This window comes from Salmo salar, chromosome ssa15 (genome assembly GCF_905237065.1).
Source record: "Salmo salar chromosome ssa15, Ssal_v3.1, whole genome shotgun sequence".
NCBI classification, from domain to species: domain Eukaryota; kingdom Metazoa; phylum Chordata; class Actinopteri; order Salmoniformes; family Salmonidae; genus Salmo; species Salmo salar.
In genome coordinates, this window is record NC_059456.1 from 37,444,293 (window position 1) to 37,459,551 (window position 15,259).

The 15,259-nt window shown below is 37.2% G+C and overlaps 1 protein-coding gene across 1 annotated transcript in view; it reads left to right on the plus strand.

Moving 5' to 3' along the window:
• Window positions 1-14,122, plus strand: part of LOC106571369 (titin) — an 86,984-nt gene extending 72,862 nt beyond the window's left edge. The window contains exons 45-62 of the mRNA XM_045695684.1: window positions 792-830; window positions 908-976; window positions 1,065-1,106; window positions 1,216-1,278; window positions 1,466-1,510; window positions 1,652-1,684; window positions 1,800-1,847; window positions 1,923-1,961; window positions 2,039-2,107; window positions 2,196-2,237; window positions 2,351-2,494; window positions 2,601-2,645; window positions 6,505-6,537; window positions 7,361-7,411; window positions 8,197-8,241; window positions 8,367-8,396; window positions 10,443-10,487; window positions 10,596-14,122. Of these exons, the coding sequence (XP_045551640.1) occupies window positions 792-830; window positions 908-976; window positions 1,065-1,106; window positions 1,216-1,278; window positions 1,466-1,510; window positions 1,652-1,684; window positions 1,800-1,847; window positions 1,923-1,961; window positions 2,039-2,107; window positions 2,196-2,237; window positions 2,351-2,494; window positions 2,601-2,645; window positions 6,505-6,537; window positions 7,361-7,411; window positions 8,197-8,241; window positions 8,367-8,396; window positions 10,443-10,487; window positions 10,596-10,756 (1,043 nt within the window). The 3' untranslated portion in view covers window positions 10,757-14,122. The remainder of the gene's footprint in view (window positions 1-791; window positions 831-907; window positions 977-1,064; window positions 1,107-1,215; window positions 1,279-1,465; window positions 1,511-1,651; window positions 1,685-1,799; window positions 1,848-1,922; window positions 1,962-2,038; window positions 2,108-2,195; window positions 2,238-2,350; window positions 2,495-2,600; window positions 2,646-6,504; window positions 6,538-7,360; window positions 7,412-8,196; window positions 8,242-8,366; window positions 8,397-10,442; window positions 10,488-10,595) is intronic.
• Window positions 14,123-15,259: the final 1,137 nt, after the last annotated feature.

Consider the following 15,259-nt stretch of genomic DNA (forward strand, 5'->3'; position numbering starts at 1 on the left):
TCTAATGCTACCACTAGAGTGAAAGCACCGCCAGCATTCAAAAGTGACCAAAACATCAGCCAGGAAGCATAGGAACTGAGAAGTGGTCTGTGGTCCCCACCTGCAGAACCACTCCTTTATTGGGGGTGTCTTGCTAATTGCCTATAATTTCCACCTGTTGTCTATTCCATTTGCACAACAGCATGTGAAATTTATTGTCAATCAGTGTTGCTTCCTAAGTGGACAGTTTGATTTCACAGAAGTGTGATTGACTTGGAGTTACATTGTGTTGTTTAAGTGTTCCCTTAATTTTTTTGAGCAGTGTATTTAGTTGCTATAGGATTCTCAATGTGTCACGTCTTGACCAGTAAAGGGGTCTTTTGTCATTGTAGTATGGTCAGCGCATGGCAGGGGGTGTTTGTTTTGTGTGTTTTGGGGTTTTTGGTCTAGGGGATTTTTGTTCTAGTTTTCATTTTCTATGTTTTGTTTTCCAGGTTTGGCTGAGTGTGGTTTCCAATCAGAGGCAGGTGTCTTTCGTTGTCTCTGATTGGAAGCCATACTTAGGCAGCCTGTTTTCCTTTGGGTTTTGTGGGTGGTTGTTTTCCGTTTTGTGTAAGTACCTGACAGAACTGTCAGTTGTCGGTTTTGTTAATTTTTGTAAAAGTGTTATCTCATTCAAATTAAAGAAGATGAGCACTATACCCGCTGCGCCTTGGTCTATCCTTTACGACGCCCCTGACACAATGCAACATTGAGCTGTATGAATATTGTATTTTGAATGATGAGCAATTTTTGCATTTTCATTTTTTCAGAGCCTGTGGAAAAGGGCAAAATAACTCCTACGAAGAAAGGTAACAAGAACTTAGATGAAGTTATTCCAGTCGATGAATTAACATATATTCTAACTGTGGATATATTATGGTTTTAGAGCCTGCAATCTCCAAAGAAAAAGTCAAGACAAGCACTACCAAGACAACAACAAGCACTTCCAAGAAAGGTAATATTGTATTTCACAAATATTAACTTGAGTAGATGCTTACTATTAGTTGTAGTGAAACGCATCTTACATGTCTTGTTTATCTCAGAACTTCGTGCTGTCAAAGCCGAATGGTCGCTTGTAAAGAATGGTATGCTGCTTCTTATACACAATTTGGCTTAATTAACTTTTTCAATCAAGGCGATTATTATTGGTATGCTTTATGAGTACGTAATAAATTAATTTGTCTCTGTATCCAGTTGTTTCAGATCCTGAGCCCCTAAAAGAGAAAGCTACTCCAAGAATCCCCACTATGAGGAAAGGTAACCACACAAATGTAGTGGTGCCAATGGTAAAAGCCATGGCAAGAGTTGTCGCTATAAGACCCATCCCTAGAACAAAAGGTAACCACACAGCAATGCAAAAGTTCATCAAACTAAATATAGATTATTTTCAGTTCGATACAATGACAATTGGAAACATGCTGTTTAACTGTTCTAACACTTTTAGCTCCTGCAGTGAAGGAGGAGAAGCTGTCCAAGGAACCTGAGACAGGTAACATGTATCCTTCGTAACGGTGTGCAGGGCAGAAACTGGCCATTAACAGTATTATACAAACAAGTATATCATCTTTCTTTTTTTTTATCTTGCATGCAATTTACTGAATAATAAATGAATCAAAACGTTTTCCATCAGCAAAAGAGAAACCAAAAGCGTCAGAGAAAAAAGGTGCGAATGATTTGACTGTGTTTTGAGTGGATTTATGTCCAGACATTTTATATATGTTTTCCTTTTAGAGTTGTTCAGTGGGTGACTAAGTGTTTGGTCTGTATTCTTGTTTCAGAGGTGGTTGTTTCCAAAGATAAAGCTAAAACAACAGCTGCCAAGAAAGGTAATGAATATATTTAGTTGCTATAGGATTCTCAATGCAACGTTGAGCTGTATGAATACTGTTTCATTGTTTCAGAGCCTGTGGAAAAGGACAAAATAACTCCTACGAAGAAAGGTAACAAGAACTTAGATGAAGTTATTCCAGTCGATGAATTAACATATATTCTAACTGTGGATATATTATGGTTTTAGAGCCAGCAATCTCCAAAGAAAAAGTCAAGACAAGCACTACCAAGACAACAACAAGCACTTCCAAGAAAGGTAATAGTGTATTTCACAAATGTTAACTTGAGTAGATGCTTACTATTAGTTGTAGTGAAACGCTTCTTACATGTCTTGTTTATCTCAGAACTTTGTGCTGTCAAACCCGAATGGTCGCTTGTAAAGAATGGTATGCTGCTTCTTAAACCCAATTTGGCTTAATTAACTTTTTCAATCAAGGCGATTATTATTGGTATGCTTTATGAGTATGTAATGTAATAAATTAATCTGTCTCTGCACCAGTTGTTTCAGAACCTGAGCCCCTAAAAGAGAAAGCTACTCCAAGAATCCCCACTATGAGGAAAGGTAACCACACAAATGTAGTGGTGCCAATGGTAAAAGCCATGGGAAGAGTTGTCGCTATAAGACCCATCCCTACATCAAAAGGTAACCACACAGCAATGCAAAAGTTCATCAAACTAAATATAGATTATTTTCAGTTCGATACAATGACAATTGGAAACATGCTGTTTAACTGTTCTAACACTTTTAGCTCCTGCAGTGAAGGAGGAGAAGCTATCCAAGGAACCTGAGACAGGTAACATGTATCTGTTGTAGCAGTGTGCAGGGCAGAAACTCAGCATTAACAGTATATCATCTTTCATTATTTTTTCTTTTGAATGCAATTTACTGAATAATAAATTCATCAAAACGTTTTCGATCAGCAAAAGAGAAACCAAAAGCGGCAGAGAGAAACGGTGCGAATGATTTGACTGTGTTTTGAGTGGATGAATACATGTTCAGCCAGCTGAGTCAAACAGGTTAACACTTCAAACAGTAGTGTTAAACATGTGACCTACAGCAGTTTAACAGTTCTCTCCCATGATGTACTTAATGGTGGTGCAACCCTGAAGGATGACTCCTGTTAGCAGAGTGGCAGCTTGGCTTTGTACGCAATATATACTATCTCACTATTTTACTGATGATAGCTATTTATTTTAATTACTGTACAGTATGCATGTTTCATTGGCACAGTCCTTCAGAACGATGCTGCAACATCTGTTATACATCCAGTATTTCTTCCTTCTATTGTTGGATGTTAATAAGATTGTGCTGTTCACATTCTCATGTTGGTGATAACCATTATCACATACACAAGCCTCCATCATGTTACTATAGCAACCCCCCAGAGAAGCCCATAACATGGTCATTACTAGTTTCTATACCCACAAAGTCATAACCCCTGTCCATTTCATCAATTGATCTTCTTAAAATATGATTTTAAACCTATCCTTAACCTTAACCCCAACCTTAACCCCACTGCTAACCTTATGCCTAACCCTAACCTTAAATAAAGACCAAAAAACACATTTTGGACTTTGTGGCAGTGGAATCTGACTTTGTGGCTATAGAAGCGTGTGAAAACCCAATAACATGGATAGGTATAATTATTTAATATTTTACCTTTATTTAACTAGGCAAGTCAGTTAAGAACAAATTCTTATTTACAATGACAGCCTAGGAACAGTGGGTTAACTGCCATGTTCAGGGGCAGGACATTTTAAACTTGTAATGTATTTGATGTTTATAAAAGTGTCTGATGTTTGTAATTTCCACTTTGCAATTTCAAACTGGATTTTCCCTTATAGAAATGTATCAACACCTACCAAAATGTCCATTAATACTTCACATTTCCTGTTGCTGCAAGATTATTTTCCTGCTCTAGCAAACTGGCTCAAATTAAAATGCTACATTTGTGCTGTTCCCAAGTGGCGTAGTGGTCTAAGGCACTGTGTCTCAGAGCAAGAAGTGTCACTGCAGTCCTTGGTTTGAATCCAGGCTGCATCACATCTGGCTGTGAATGGGAGTCCCATAGTGTGGTGCACAATTGGCCCAGCATTGTCCGGGTTTGGCCGGTGTAGGCTGTCATTGTAAATAAGAATTTGTTTGCCTAGTTAAGTAAAGGTTACACACACATATTAAAACACATGATACATTGTCTTCATATTCTGTGGAGCGATCAGGTTAGTGCCGGCTGGAATCTGTCATATGGGCTTCCTGACTGTCAACACCCTCCTGACTTGTTATATGTAGGGTTCAAGTTCTAACCTGGCAGTTCTTCTCAGTCTGCACTCAACATATGTTCTGCTCCTCCCAACCCAACGCCTCATTTCCTCCCTGTATCTAGACCATTACAGTGGGATCCTTCTCTGTATCGCCTGCGGTGTGTCTGCATGGTAGAGCAAAGTGGTGTTTTACTTAACTGGGTAATGTGTTTGGAAAAACAACACTCAGCTGTAATTCCCTTCAAGGACTTGAACCCTAAAATGAAACACAAACACTGGCACATCTGTGTTAACAAAACAAATATGGTTAACAATATATGGGTCATTTCACGAAATGAGTGCCCTTTGATATTTTAAGAGGAATTGTAAACACATATTGAATTTTAAAAGCCTGGTATATTAAGTTCCATTTAATATAGACCACAGGGAAAATTCAATAAATCAATTTTTTTTTATATCAATAAAGACATGTTCAAGTGCCAAAATTCAGCATTTTGACCTGTCCCTCCATGCATCTTCTGTGATTTCTAGGAAGATTTTAAGTAATTTCTGAAGATTATTTTTATTTCATGTTATTAGGGATTCATTTAAAGTAACTCTTTTTGGCTGACATTGAATATCCCTTTGAGCATGGTGAAGTTATTAATTACACTATAGATGGTGTATCAATACACCCAGTCACTACAAAGATACAGGCGTCCTTCCTAACTCAGTTACCGGAGAGTAAGGAAAGGGATTTCACCATGAGGCCAATGGTGACTTTAAAACAGTTACAGAGTTTAATGGCTGTGATAGGAGTAAATGGATGATGGATCAACAATCTTGTAGTTACTCCACAATACTAACCTAAATGACAGAGTGAAAAGAAGTAAGCCTGTACAGAATACATATATTCCAAAACATGCGTTATGTTTGCAATAAGGCACTAAAGAAAAACTGCAAAAAATGTGCAAAGAAATAAATGTTATGTCCTGAATACAAAGCTTTATGTTTGAGGCAAATCCAACACAGCACATCAGTCTTCATATTTTCAAGCATAGTGGTGGCTGCATTATGTTATGGGTATTCTTGTCATCGGCAAGGACTAGAGAGGTTTTTTTAGGAGAAAAACAAACGGAATAGACCTAAGCACAGGCAAAATCCTAGAAGAAAACCTGGTTCAGTCTGCTTTCCAACAGACACTGGGAGACAAATGCACCTTTCAGCAGGACAATAACCTAAAACATAAGGCCAAATCTACACTGGAGTTGCTTTTCCAAGACGGCATTGAATGTTCCTGAGTGGCCTAGTTACAGTTTTCACTTAAATCGTCTGGAAAATCTATGGCTGGCTAGAAATTTGACAGAGCTTGAAGAATAATGTGCAAATATTGTACAATCCAGGTGTGCAACAATCTCCGAGACTTACCCAGAAAGATTAAGTCAATAACATGTATTGATTTTTTTTTTTTTAATCAATTTTGAATTCAGGCTAACACAACAAAATGTGGAATAAGTCAAGAGGTATGAATACTTTCTGAAGGCACTGTACTATAGTATTTTTTTTTAGATCTTGTGATGGGAAAGTGTTTTTTATTAAGTTGAACGTGTGCTCTTTATTACAGAATGTAAAAATTAGGTGAAATTTTTAAAAATCAAGTTACATTACTCAAAAGACACTTAATTTGCTCTACTTTGCCTATATTGATGATAGGCCTACAGTAGGGTGAAATAGGGTGTTTTCTGGATATTACGTATCCTTTTGCATAACCAATGCATCTATTTTCATTAGTATGAATAACAGATTTTAACGGTTTATCTCCCTTGTTTAGTTCCAAAGAAAGAATCTTGTAGCTTTGTGAGATTCTCAAGAGTATGACTTTAACCCTAAAAAAACACACTTCAGATTTTATCCTAGCTTTACCCTGGCGTAATTTAGACCAACCAAATATACACTTTAAAGGCCCTTTACAAATTCAACTTGAATTATTGTTTTGTAGAGCTTCGTGCTGAAACGTATTTTGTTAAATGGTCACATGTTGGTGATATTGTAGAATGTTGTGTAGCTATGAAGGAGATTTGCATTTGTGGCCTTTCTTAGATTGGATTCTTATTGGGGTCAAAACCCAGATTCCTACTGCATGTCTTACAGGACTGCAGGCAGCCCAGTGTACAACATTGAACCGGATTTATACGTTTCCACACAAGGTAATGAAAATATGCGTAGAGTATGTGTAAAATTATCTTCATCCAGTTTTAAAAGAGACAGGAATCTATTTGGGTTTGTAATATAGATTGACCTGAATGACTACTAAGATGTTCATGCTTCTACTGTTTGATGTGTAAAGCTTCCAGCTAGATAAGAGGAATACATACCACTCATATACATTTCTCCTCCTTCTTGCATGAGAAGAAGACAAGGTAAAGGATGTGAAGACATCAGATGGTGAGTTCTGTTCATATAACAATATGCAAATACATTGCTCTAGTATGAATTGAATAGATGCTGCTATTGAATAAAAAAAGGATTAGGTTTTTATCAAACTTAGCTACCATAGCAGTGTCTTTGCAGTATGTCTGTTTACACAACTACAAACAGCTTCTCCTTTTATTTTCCAATTGAGTGTTAAGATATTACAGTCCTTGTTTGACTATGCCTCATCCTCTGACTAATGGGTATTTGAGATGGGCTCCAGCCTTTTACTGCACGGACCAACAGCACAAGATTCCAGTAATGAACTAGGCTGAAAAAAAGTAAAATCTGGTATTGACCATTTGTAATGTAGCCTATACCAAAGTGTGGCTGGAGAACACTTTTAATCAATAAACCTGAGGCAAATGGTTCAATTTAACTATTAATCACCCCAGGCCAACTAGAGTGATCAATCAACTGATTGTGGTGCAGCATTTAGTTTTTTTCTGTGTTATTTCAGTCCTTCCTTGACATACTGTATGTGTGGAAAGACTAGCACTGTTTAGTGTATGCATAGTTCATTTCTCAAGTTTTGTAGACAGGAAGTGTTATAAACCGATTTTATTCACAGATTGACTTATCGTTGGTCATTAAATGGGTTAAATGCTTTTTGCGAAGGATTTGTTTCCATTAAAACTAATTCAAAGCTGTTTAGATAATTAAAGTTGAATAATGCATTGTTACTGAATAATGTAGGTGGTGCAAAAGCTTTATCCCAGCATATATAGTACTAAATGCGCCCTCATCCTGGTATTAAGGTTATTGTAAAAGTACTTTTGGTTATTTTGTCTCGTAGCCAAAGCTAAAACCACACCCTCTGTGAAGACAGCCCAGCCCACTAAACCACGTAAGTAAACAGAAACCTAAATCAAAACCATAAGGACCGTATCCAATCAATCCCTGAGCAAGAAATCTTGTTTGTGTTGATAAGTAGGTCAGTTTCTTTTTTCTTTTTTTAACACAAATTTATATAGGACTTAATGATTTATTTATTTGACTAAAACTTGAGTAGATATGAGTGAGTGGTTTCAAGGTTTTGAATACATTTGTCATGCTAAATAGCCATCAAATTTATTTTTATTTATTCATTGTTTTGTTAAGATGCTCATTGTCCATGGATCAGCCTTGGGAATGTTCTTAATGACTGGATACTCTCCTCTGTTATAGTGTCCTGTAAAGCTGCACATTTTTTTGTGAATAATATGTCGTGCGTAATAGTATATTATGATAGTCATTGGTTGATTACATGCCAGCATCAGTTATCTTTCTCATGCTTAATCAACACAAAACACTAGTTGACAACTGGAAATTGGATCTGTCAAACGGCATAGCTTTAGACAAAGGCCAGGCAGAATGATTTTGTTTACTAGACAGATCAGCACTGAATAAGCATTCCAATGATTCCCTTTCACATCACTTATTATATACATTTGTTGGCAAAAATTCACAACACATGAAAAATGAAACCAGTCACTCGTAACATGATTAGAGCTTAAATTTATGCATGGTAAAACTGCAATTACAGCCATGTCACTTTTTGTTAGTGTGAAGAGAATACGTTTGAGATTATAAGCAGAGTTTGAAGAACGGGTGAAATGGCATGTAGACAAATGTATCTTTCTCTTCTCACAGATAAAGCTGAGAAGACTGAGAATAAAGCTGTGAAGGAGGCTAAAGGTACGTCAGCTCAAAGTATCAAATAACTCTTATTGCTGGTACCTTTCCTCATAAACGGTTGATACATTACTAGTGATCTCCATTGATTATTTATGCTTGATGATTTTCCCCGCCTCTGATTTCAGAGAAAGAAGTGAAGCCTCCTGGTATAGCAAGTGAGTAAATACCAATGCCTTGTGTCTGTGCTTCAAATAAGAGATAGGGATGTAGCAGTGGTTACTGTTAGATTTAGTGCAGCCATGTTCACTAGGCCCCACATGATGGTGCTCTGTCTAACCCATGATTTTTTGGGTTGTCTGCTATACTTACTATTGAGGATTATCTCAATGAGTGATCCTGCAGTAGTAGAATCTAAATGTGATGTGTAAAAACGTTTACTGCTACAGTGTTCTGGAAGGTGGAATCATATTGTTTGTCTTTTTTTTTATAACTGCATATTTATACCTCATTTATTAAACTGATATCGCCTTGATAATATCCAATATGATCGGAATTCATTACTGTAGCAACTGTTTCCTTTGCAATTTTCCATTAAAATTATTATATGTTTCTAGAGATTGGGGCAGAATCTTCTTTACCTTCTATTCATGACTAAGGTAGTAGCTATACCTTCCCCTCCACTGGCCAACACAATAAAACTAGGATTCAATGACTCTTTGCTGATATTGCTCTCTGGGGGTTTTTGGGGAGTAAATTAAACATGTTAATTGTTCACAGAGAAACATTTAGTTATTAAAATAGATTATGCCTAGTGATAAATAGTAACAACACTTACTGGATTGATATAAGTTAAAGCCAGAAGATTTAAAGACGTTGGGGTGATGTTCTATTGACTGAGCTTGTGGAGTCTTGATATTCTAGTCCCATCTCTTCCTTACCCATATTCCCAGTCACTCTCTCCTCACGTCCTGTGTGATTCACTATCCTCAATATGATGACCATCTACTGTATGTATTACATTAAGGCAAAAGTGATTTACATGTCTTTTGAGACCTGAGCTGCAATTACTTTGTTTGAAATAAGGGTTGTAGTCATGCTTGTGTTCACCGCCATGGCCTTCCCACTCTCTGCACTTAAAGTTAGTTAAACAAACATAGCAAGTATACTCTAACTCTTCTCCCTAAAGTAACTATGTTGATGCATAAAAAAAACGATCTTAATATACTTTAAAATGACTAAAAACAAATCAAAGCTGTGTAGAAATGATAATGGAAGTATATTCACACAGTTTCTTGACTGTCCAGCTGACTAATAATCACTGTGCACAGAAAATGGACCTACATTCATAGTTTCTTGACTGTCCAAATCGATAATAATCACTAGATAGTCAGGGAGCATCGAAAATTGCAAAAACTATGGATAGAGGACTATTTTTGGCAATTTTTTATGGCAAGGAAATATAACCAATTTTCAGTGTGGCCCTCCGGACTTCATTGAAGACCGAATGCGGTCCCTGGGGCAAAATGATTTCAACACCCCTACTCTACGTTCTTTGTTTTTCTTCCTAAGGACCAAACAAATACCCTGTGTCAAATTTGATTAGATTGAACACTTTTAAAATGCTTCTTTCTAATGGGGAAATAATACTCCTTCCTTCCTTTATCCATCACAGTATTTTTTAAGTTCACCTGTATCATTGAAATTCAGAGCCCATTTTCCCCAGTGGAATACTATAGACTTCCTGATCAGAATTCCCTGTCAGCACAGCAGTACATATTCCCCAAATCCCAGTAGTCCTCGCAGGGCTGGAGAAGTCCCATTGGGATTGAAAGGGTCTGTTCTGAAACTCCCTTCATATCCTCTGGTAATTTATTTATACCTTTTACTTTTATTTAACCTATATTTAACTAGGCAAGTCAGTTAAGAACAAATTCTTATTTACAATAATGGCCTACCCCGGCCAAACCCTAACCCGGACGGCGCCGGGCCAGTTGTGCACTGCCCTATGGGACTCCCAATCACGGCCTGTTGTGATACAGCCTAGAATCATACCAGGGTCTGAAGTGACACCTCTAGCACTGAGATGCAGTGCTTAAGACCGCTGCGGCACTCGGGAACCCTGGATAGAGGAAATCTAGAGAGAGCCATCACATTGTGTTTTTATATAAGGATAATATATACATTGGGTACCAGGAGTCTTTCTCCTCTCTCCCTCTCATACATGTCTATCTCTCATTCCCTGTGTTCCCTGCCCTCATCAGAAGAATCTCAGACTGACGAGAATGCCATGGACAAGAAGAAGCCAGGTAAGATGAATTTCTGTCTTAACTTTTTCTTACTGTCATAAACATGCAAAAATGCTCCTTTATAAAAAATCCTTAATTGATTCCTTATTTCCACACTGTATCTTACAGGTCAGAAAGTATTGCAGTGTGTTTTAATGGTTGGAAAGAATGCCCACTACCCTTTGCGACCTTCCACCCCTGGTATGACCCCTGTGTCGATGAGCCCAGCCATGCGGTCCATGATGTTGCAGCAGGCGCAGCAGCAGAAAGCCAGAGCAGCGGGGCAGTAGACTAGCTCCTCACCTCCATGCTGCTCCCTCTAGTCAGTCTGAACGGCAGCCTTAACCAGGACAATCAGGGACTAAAGGGGAAGGATGGATGGACAGTACAGTATTATTTATTTTTCTATGACCGGTCGAGCTCCCATGAGTTTTTAAGTCCCTGAACTCTTTTATTTTACCTGTGGCTTTGCCGCTTTTGCTAGCACTCAGTGCTGAGTCCTTTGTGATCTATGTTTTTCAGCAGATTTATTTATAAGAAAAGGAGTGTAAGTTATGCCTATATATTACCTTAGGAAGCGAATGGATTTGATCATTTCTGTAAAGTTCAATCAAATTCAATGTACATATGCATATAAATTGTAATTTAGCTCAAGTTCAATGTATATAATGTACATGTAATATCAACATCTTGCCGTTTTCATTTGTTGAATGATTACTTCACGTTATAATTTTTTCATTTGTTACTTTTATCACAATATTCATCAAGTTCAGGATGACAAAACATATCTGTAAATTGATTTTGGGGTCATACATTATCAATGGCACTGTGATAAACATTTAGTTTCGTTTTTATTTCATGTTTTTATTTTATTAAGGAAACAAATTGAACATGCTATACAATAACAAATTAACAATATAGCTCACTTTCTCCGAACATGTCCATGCCTGTATGCTTCTGTTGATGTGTGACATACCCTGCCATTATTGCTGTAACAGGAAATCCTAAGCCATATTTTAAGACTATTGTAATAGTCGCGCATCAAATAAACAGTGACGATCTTCATAAGAATTTTAGAAATTGAGTGCATCACAGTTTGATCATGAAAGAGGATCAATATTTGTATTTGCCTAAAAATGGCTGAATTTTACATTACAGATTTGAGTATATCTGTATTTAGAAAGAATATTATTATTTTATTAAAAAAAATATTCATCAAATTAGTTCACCTGCCAAAGATGACAAGAAGTTTTCACCTACAGTAAAGGTTCCTACTCCTTGTCAGATATTATTAGATAAGGTACAGGTATGTAACACTAACTGTAGTCATCTGGCCAGATCTGCATAAAACACATGGCTTAAGAACACTATCTTATCACTCATTACACACACTGTTAAAGCAAGGTGATGTGATGTCATTTTTGTTTAATATGCTACTTCCATGTAAATAACTGCATCAGCTTGTATCTTGCTGCTTGGCATGTTGGTAAAGAATTGTGGGAAGATGAGTATGGTACCATTTCTCATGGGAGCTCCCGTTGTTAACCAGAATAACCTCTTCTCTCTCTCTCTCTCTCCTGAGGAGTGTGTGTGTGTACTGACAATGCAACACTAGAGGTCAAGTCAATGACTGTCCACACATTTTTTTTTTTTTTTACAACTAACAATGATTCTCGTGAGATGATGTTATGATGTCATCCTGTGATATATAGGTGTGGATGACTTTATCATTGCTGTCATGTTACTATCATGGCGCTTGCTGCCATGCGCAGCAGCCTACTGCTGAATCATGTTCAAGTAGGAGTGCCTTTATTCTGATAATGGTGCTGCTGTGCTAAGTCCAGCGTATCCATTGTTGTCTTACTCAACTAAAGACTGTTTCAAGACCATGTGAAAGAAACTATTGGGCCTGAGATCAGATGTCCTTTAAACAGTAGAAGGGAAAATAAGAATGCTCAGTAAATGGTGGCTTGAGAGCCCATACTGTGAAAGCCTGGTTACCTTCTCTATTCAGCTATTACATTCCCATCCCTGCCACTCCTGTCATTTGCCGACATGGTAAATGACAGGAGTGGCAAGGAGTGGAATGTTAGCTAAAAAGACTGGTACCTAGACTATTGAAAGCCTGAGAGGGAAGGCCGAGAAACTCTACTTTGTTTTGGCTGTAGCTGTCTCAGCCTGTTGTACTATCTATCCATACATTTTGCAGTGGCACATGCAGCCACAGTCCGCATCAACAGCTCGACAAAGTATTGTGAAGTAGGCCAAAGGAAAAAAAGCTTGACTTTGAAGTTCCAGTGCACCATTTCCTGTACCACCAGGGGAAATGCTGCTGTCTGTCTGTGTGTTGTTTTCTGTGGATCTGACTGATGGAGGCAGAGTCCCCCACACTTATCTACAATGCAACAACAGATTACACTAATTATATATTTTATAATTATAACTATGTCTTACCTTTCTATTTTTTTGTCAGAGAAACGTATTTACTCGTGGCAGAATGGACTTGTTGGTTGACTGCTCTTTCATTATGAGCTCGGTCATACCATCATACCTTCCCAGTCACTAGGTATAACAAAGCATTGACTAGACAACCCTACAGTATGAGGTTTAAATACCTGATGTTTACTTGATTTACAACAGTGCCCATGGCACATTGTGGAATGTCTTGACAGAGTACAGACCTCAGATATACGTGATTAATAAGCACGGATTCTGTGCTGATTATGTTTGCTGTAACAATGTCATTTTAAAGAAAATTATTCACAAACTAAATATATTTTGGGTTGTTTTGTTCTTTTGGACGATTCATTTTTGGTAATTTCCTGTGTATTATGCATGACTGTTATTTAAAAAAAGACAAAACATTTGGCAGTTATTGTCTCTGGTTCTATGTCTCAGTTACACTCTGGTGAGCACTGTAGGACTTGAAATATTAGCTTTAATCATATCTCAGTCAGACATCAGTTGAGCTGTAAAGGATGGATATAGATAGCTTTACTATGAGATGTGTATGCTCTGTTGATTTGAGACATCTCATTAATACAGAAGAGTTTCCTAACATGCACGGAGGAAACAAACTCTCAGCCTTAAATATCAGATATGTTCCCAAAGACTAATTACATCCCAGATTAATTGTCTTGCCAAAAATACCTACTTTATTTTGGGTTATTCCTTTTTATAGATATTTATCTTGTCAATGCTCTATTGCTAGATTCTGAGACTATTTCTAAACTATGTTTGCCTTCTGTAGCTACTGTATGTTCTGTAATTGATCACAACATGATGGCACAGATGCTGTTCTTAAGTTGTAGTTTTTTTGTTGTTGCAGTTTTAACAAAGTTCAAACCATTATTTAAACAGCAACGCAACAACACATTGATCAATGCCCAAAAATATAGATTTAAAGTATGTTGGACATGGTGCATAAAACAACTGATAGCTGATTTAAAAAGAAAAAAGCATTTATCAATTGTTGCAGTATTTATAAGAATGTATTGTTTTTTTGTTTTCAGAACAATGTGCTCTTGACTTCTTTTGTTGTTAACCTTGATCATTTTTGAGTATACATTTAGCAAAACATGGACTGCACATGGCAATGCAATGTTAGCGTTACAAATCGAGTAAACATGTCAAAAAATAAAAATAAGTCTGTTTGATTTTGTTATGGGCTTTCCTCCAATTTTAGGTATAGATGTCTTCTAGTCATGGAAGACTTATTTTTGTGTTAACTGCTTAAAACCTCTAAAGGATTAGCCTAAATTTTCACCTAAAATGACACCCAAATCTAACTGCCTGTAGCTCAGGCCCTGAAGCAAGGATATGCATATTCTTGGTACCATTTGAAAGGAAACACTTTGAAGTTTGTGGAAATAGGAAAGGAATGTAGTAGAATATAACACAATAGATCTGGTAAAAGATAATACAAAGAAAAAAAAAACCTTTCTTTAGTATTTTTTTTTGTACCATCTTTGAAATGCAAGAGAAAGGCCATAATGTATTATTCCAGCCCAGTTGCAATTTATATTTTGGCCACTAGATGGCATCAGTGTATGTGCAAAGTTTTAGACTGATCCAATGAACCATTGTGTGTCCGTTTAAAATGTTGTATCAAGACCACCCAAATGTGCCTAATTTGTTTATTAATAACTTTTCATGTTCAAAATGTTGCACTCTCCTCAAACAATAGCATGGTATCCTTTCACTGTAATAGCTCATGTAAATTGGACAGTGCAAAGTTAACAAGAATTTAAGCTTTCTGCCAATATCAGATATGTCTTCCCTGTGGCTCAGTTGGTAGAGCATGGTGTTTGCAACGCCAGCATGGTGTGTGCAATGCCAGGGTTGTGGGTTCAATTCCCACGGGGGGCCAGTACAAAAAAAATATTAAAAAATACGTGTATGAAATGTATGCATTCACTACTGTAAGTCGCTCTGGATAAGAGCGTCTGCTAAATGACTAAAATGAAAATATGTCTATTTCCTGGGAAATGTTCTTGTTACTTACAACCTCATGCTAATCGCATTTGCCTACGTTAGCTCAACCGTCCCGTGGGGGACCCAGCGATCCTTCTTAAATGGTTGTATTCTGCACTTTCATATTGTCATGCCACCCAGCAACAAAGTTATCAAATTCTGAGGCACAACAGTGGGTATAAAGACTGTTGATCACGTCAAATCCTCTTATGTCCATTTCCCCTGTGTAACAGCAGTCCTTATAGACGGGGACTAATATTGGAGGGGCTAAAATAGCAGCGGTAATGCTGTTTCTGCAATAGAGGGATAATCATACTTGA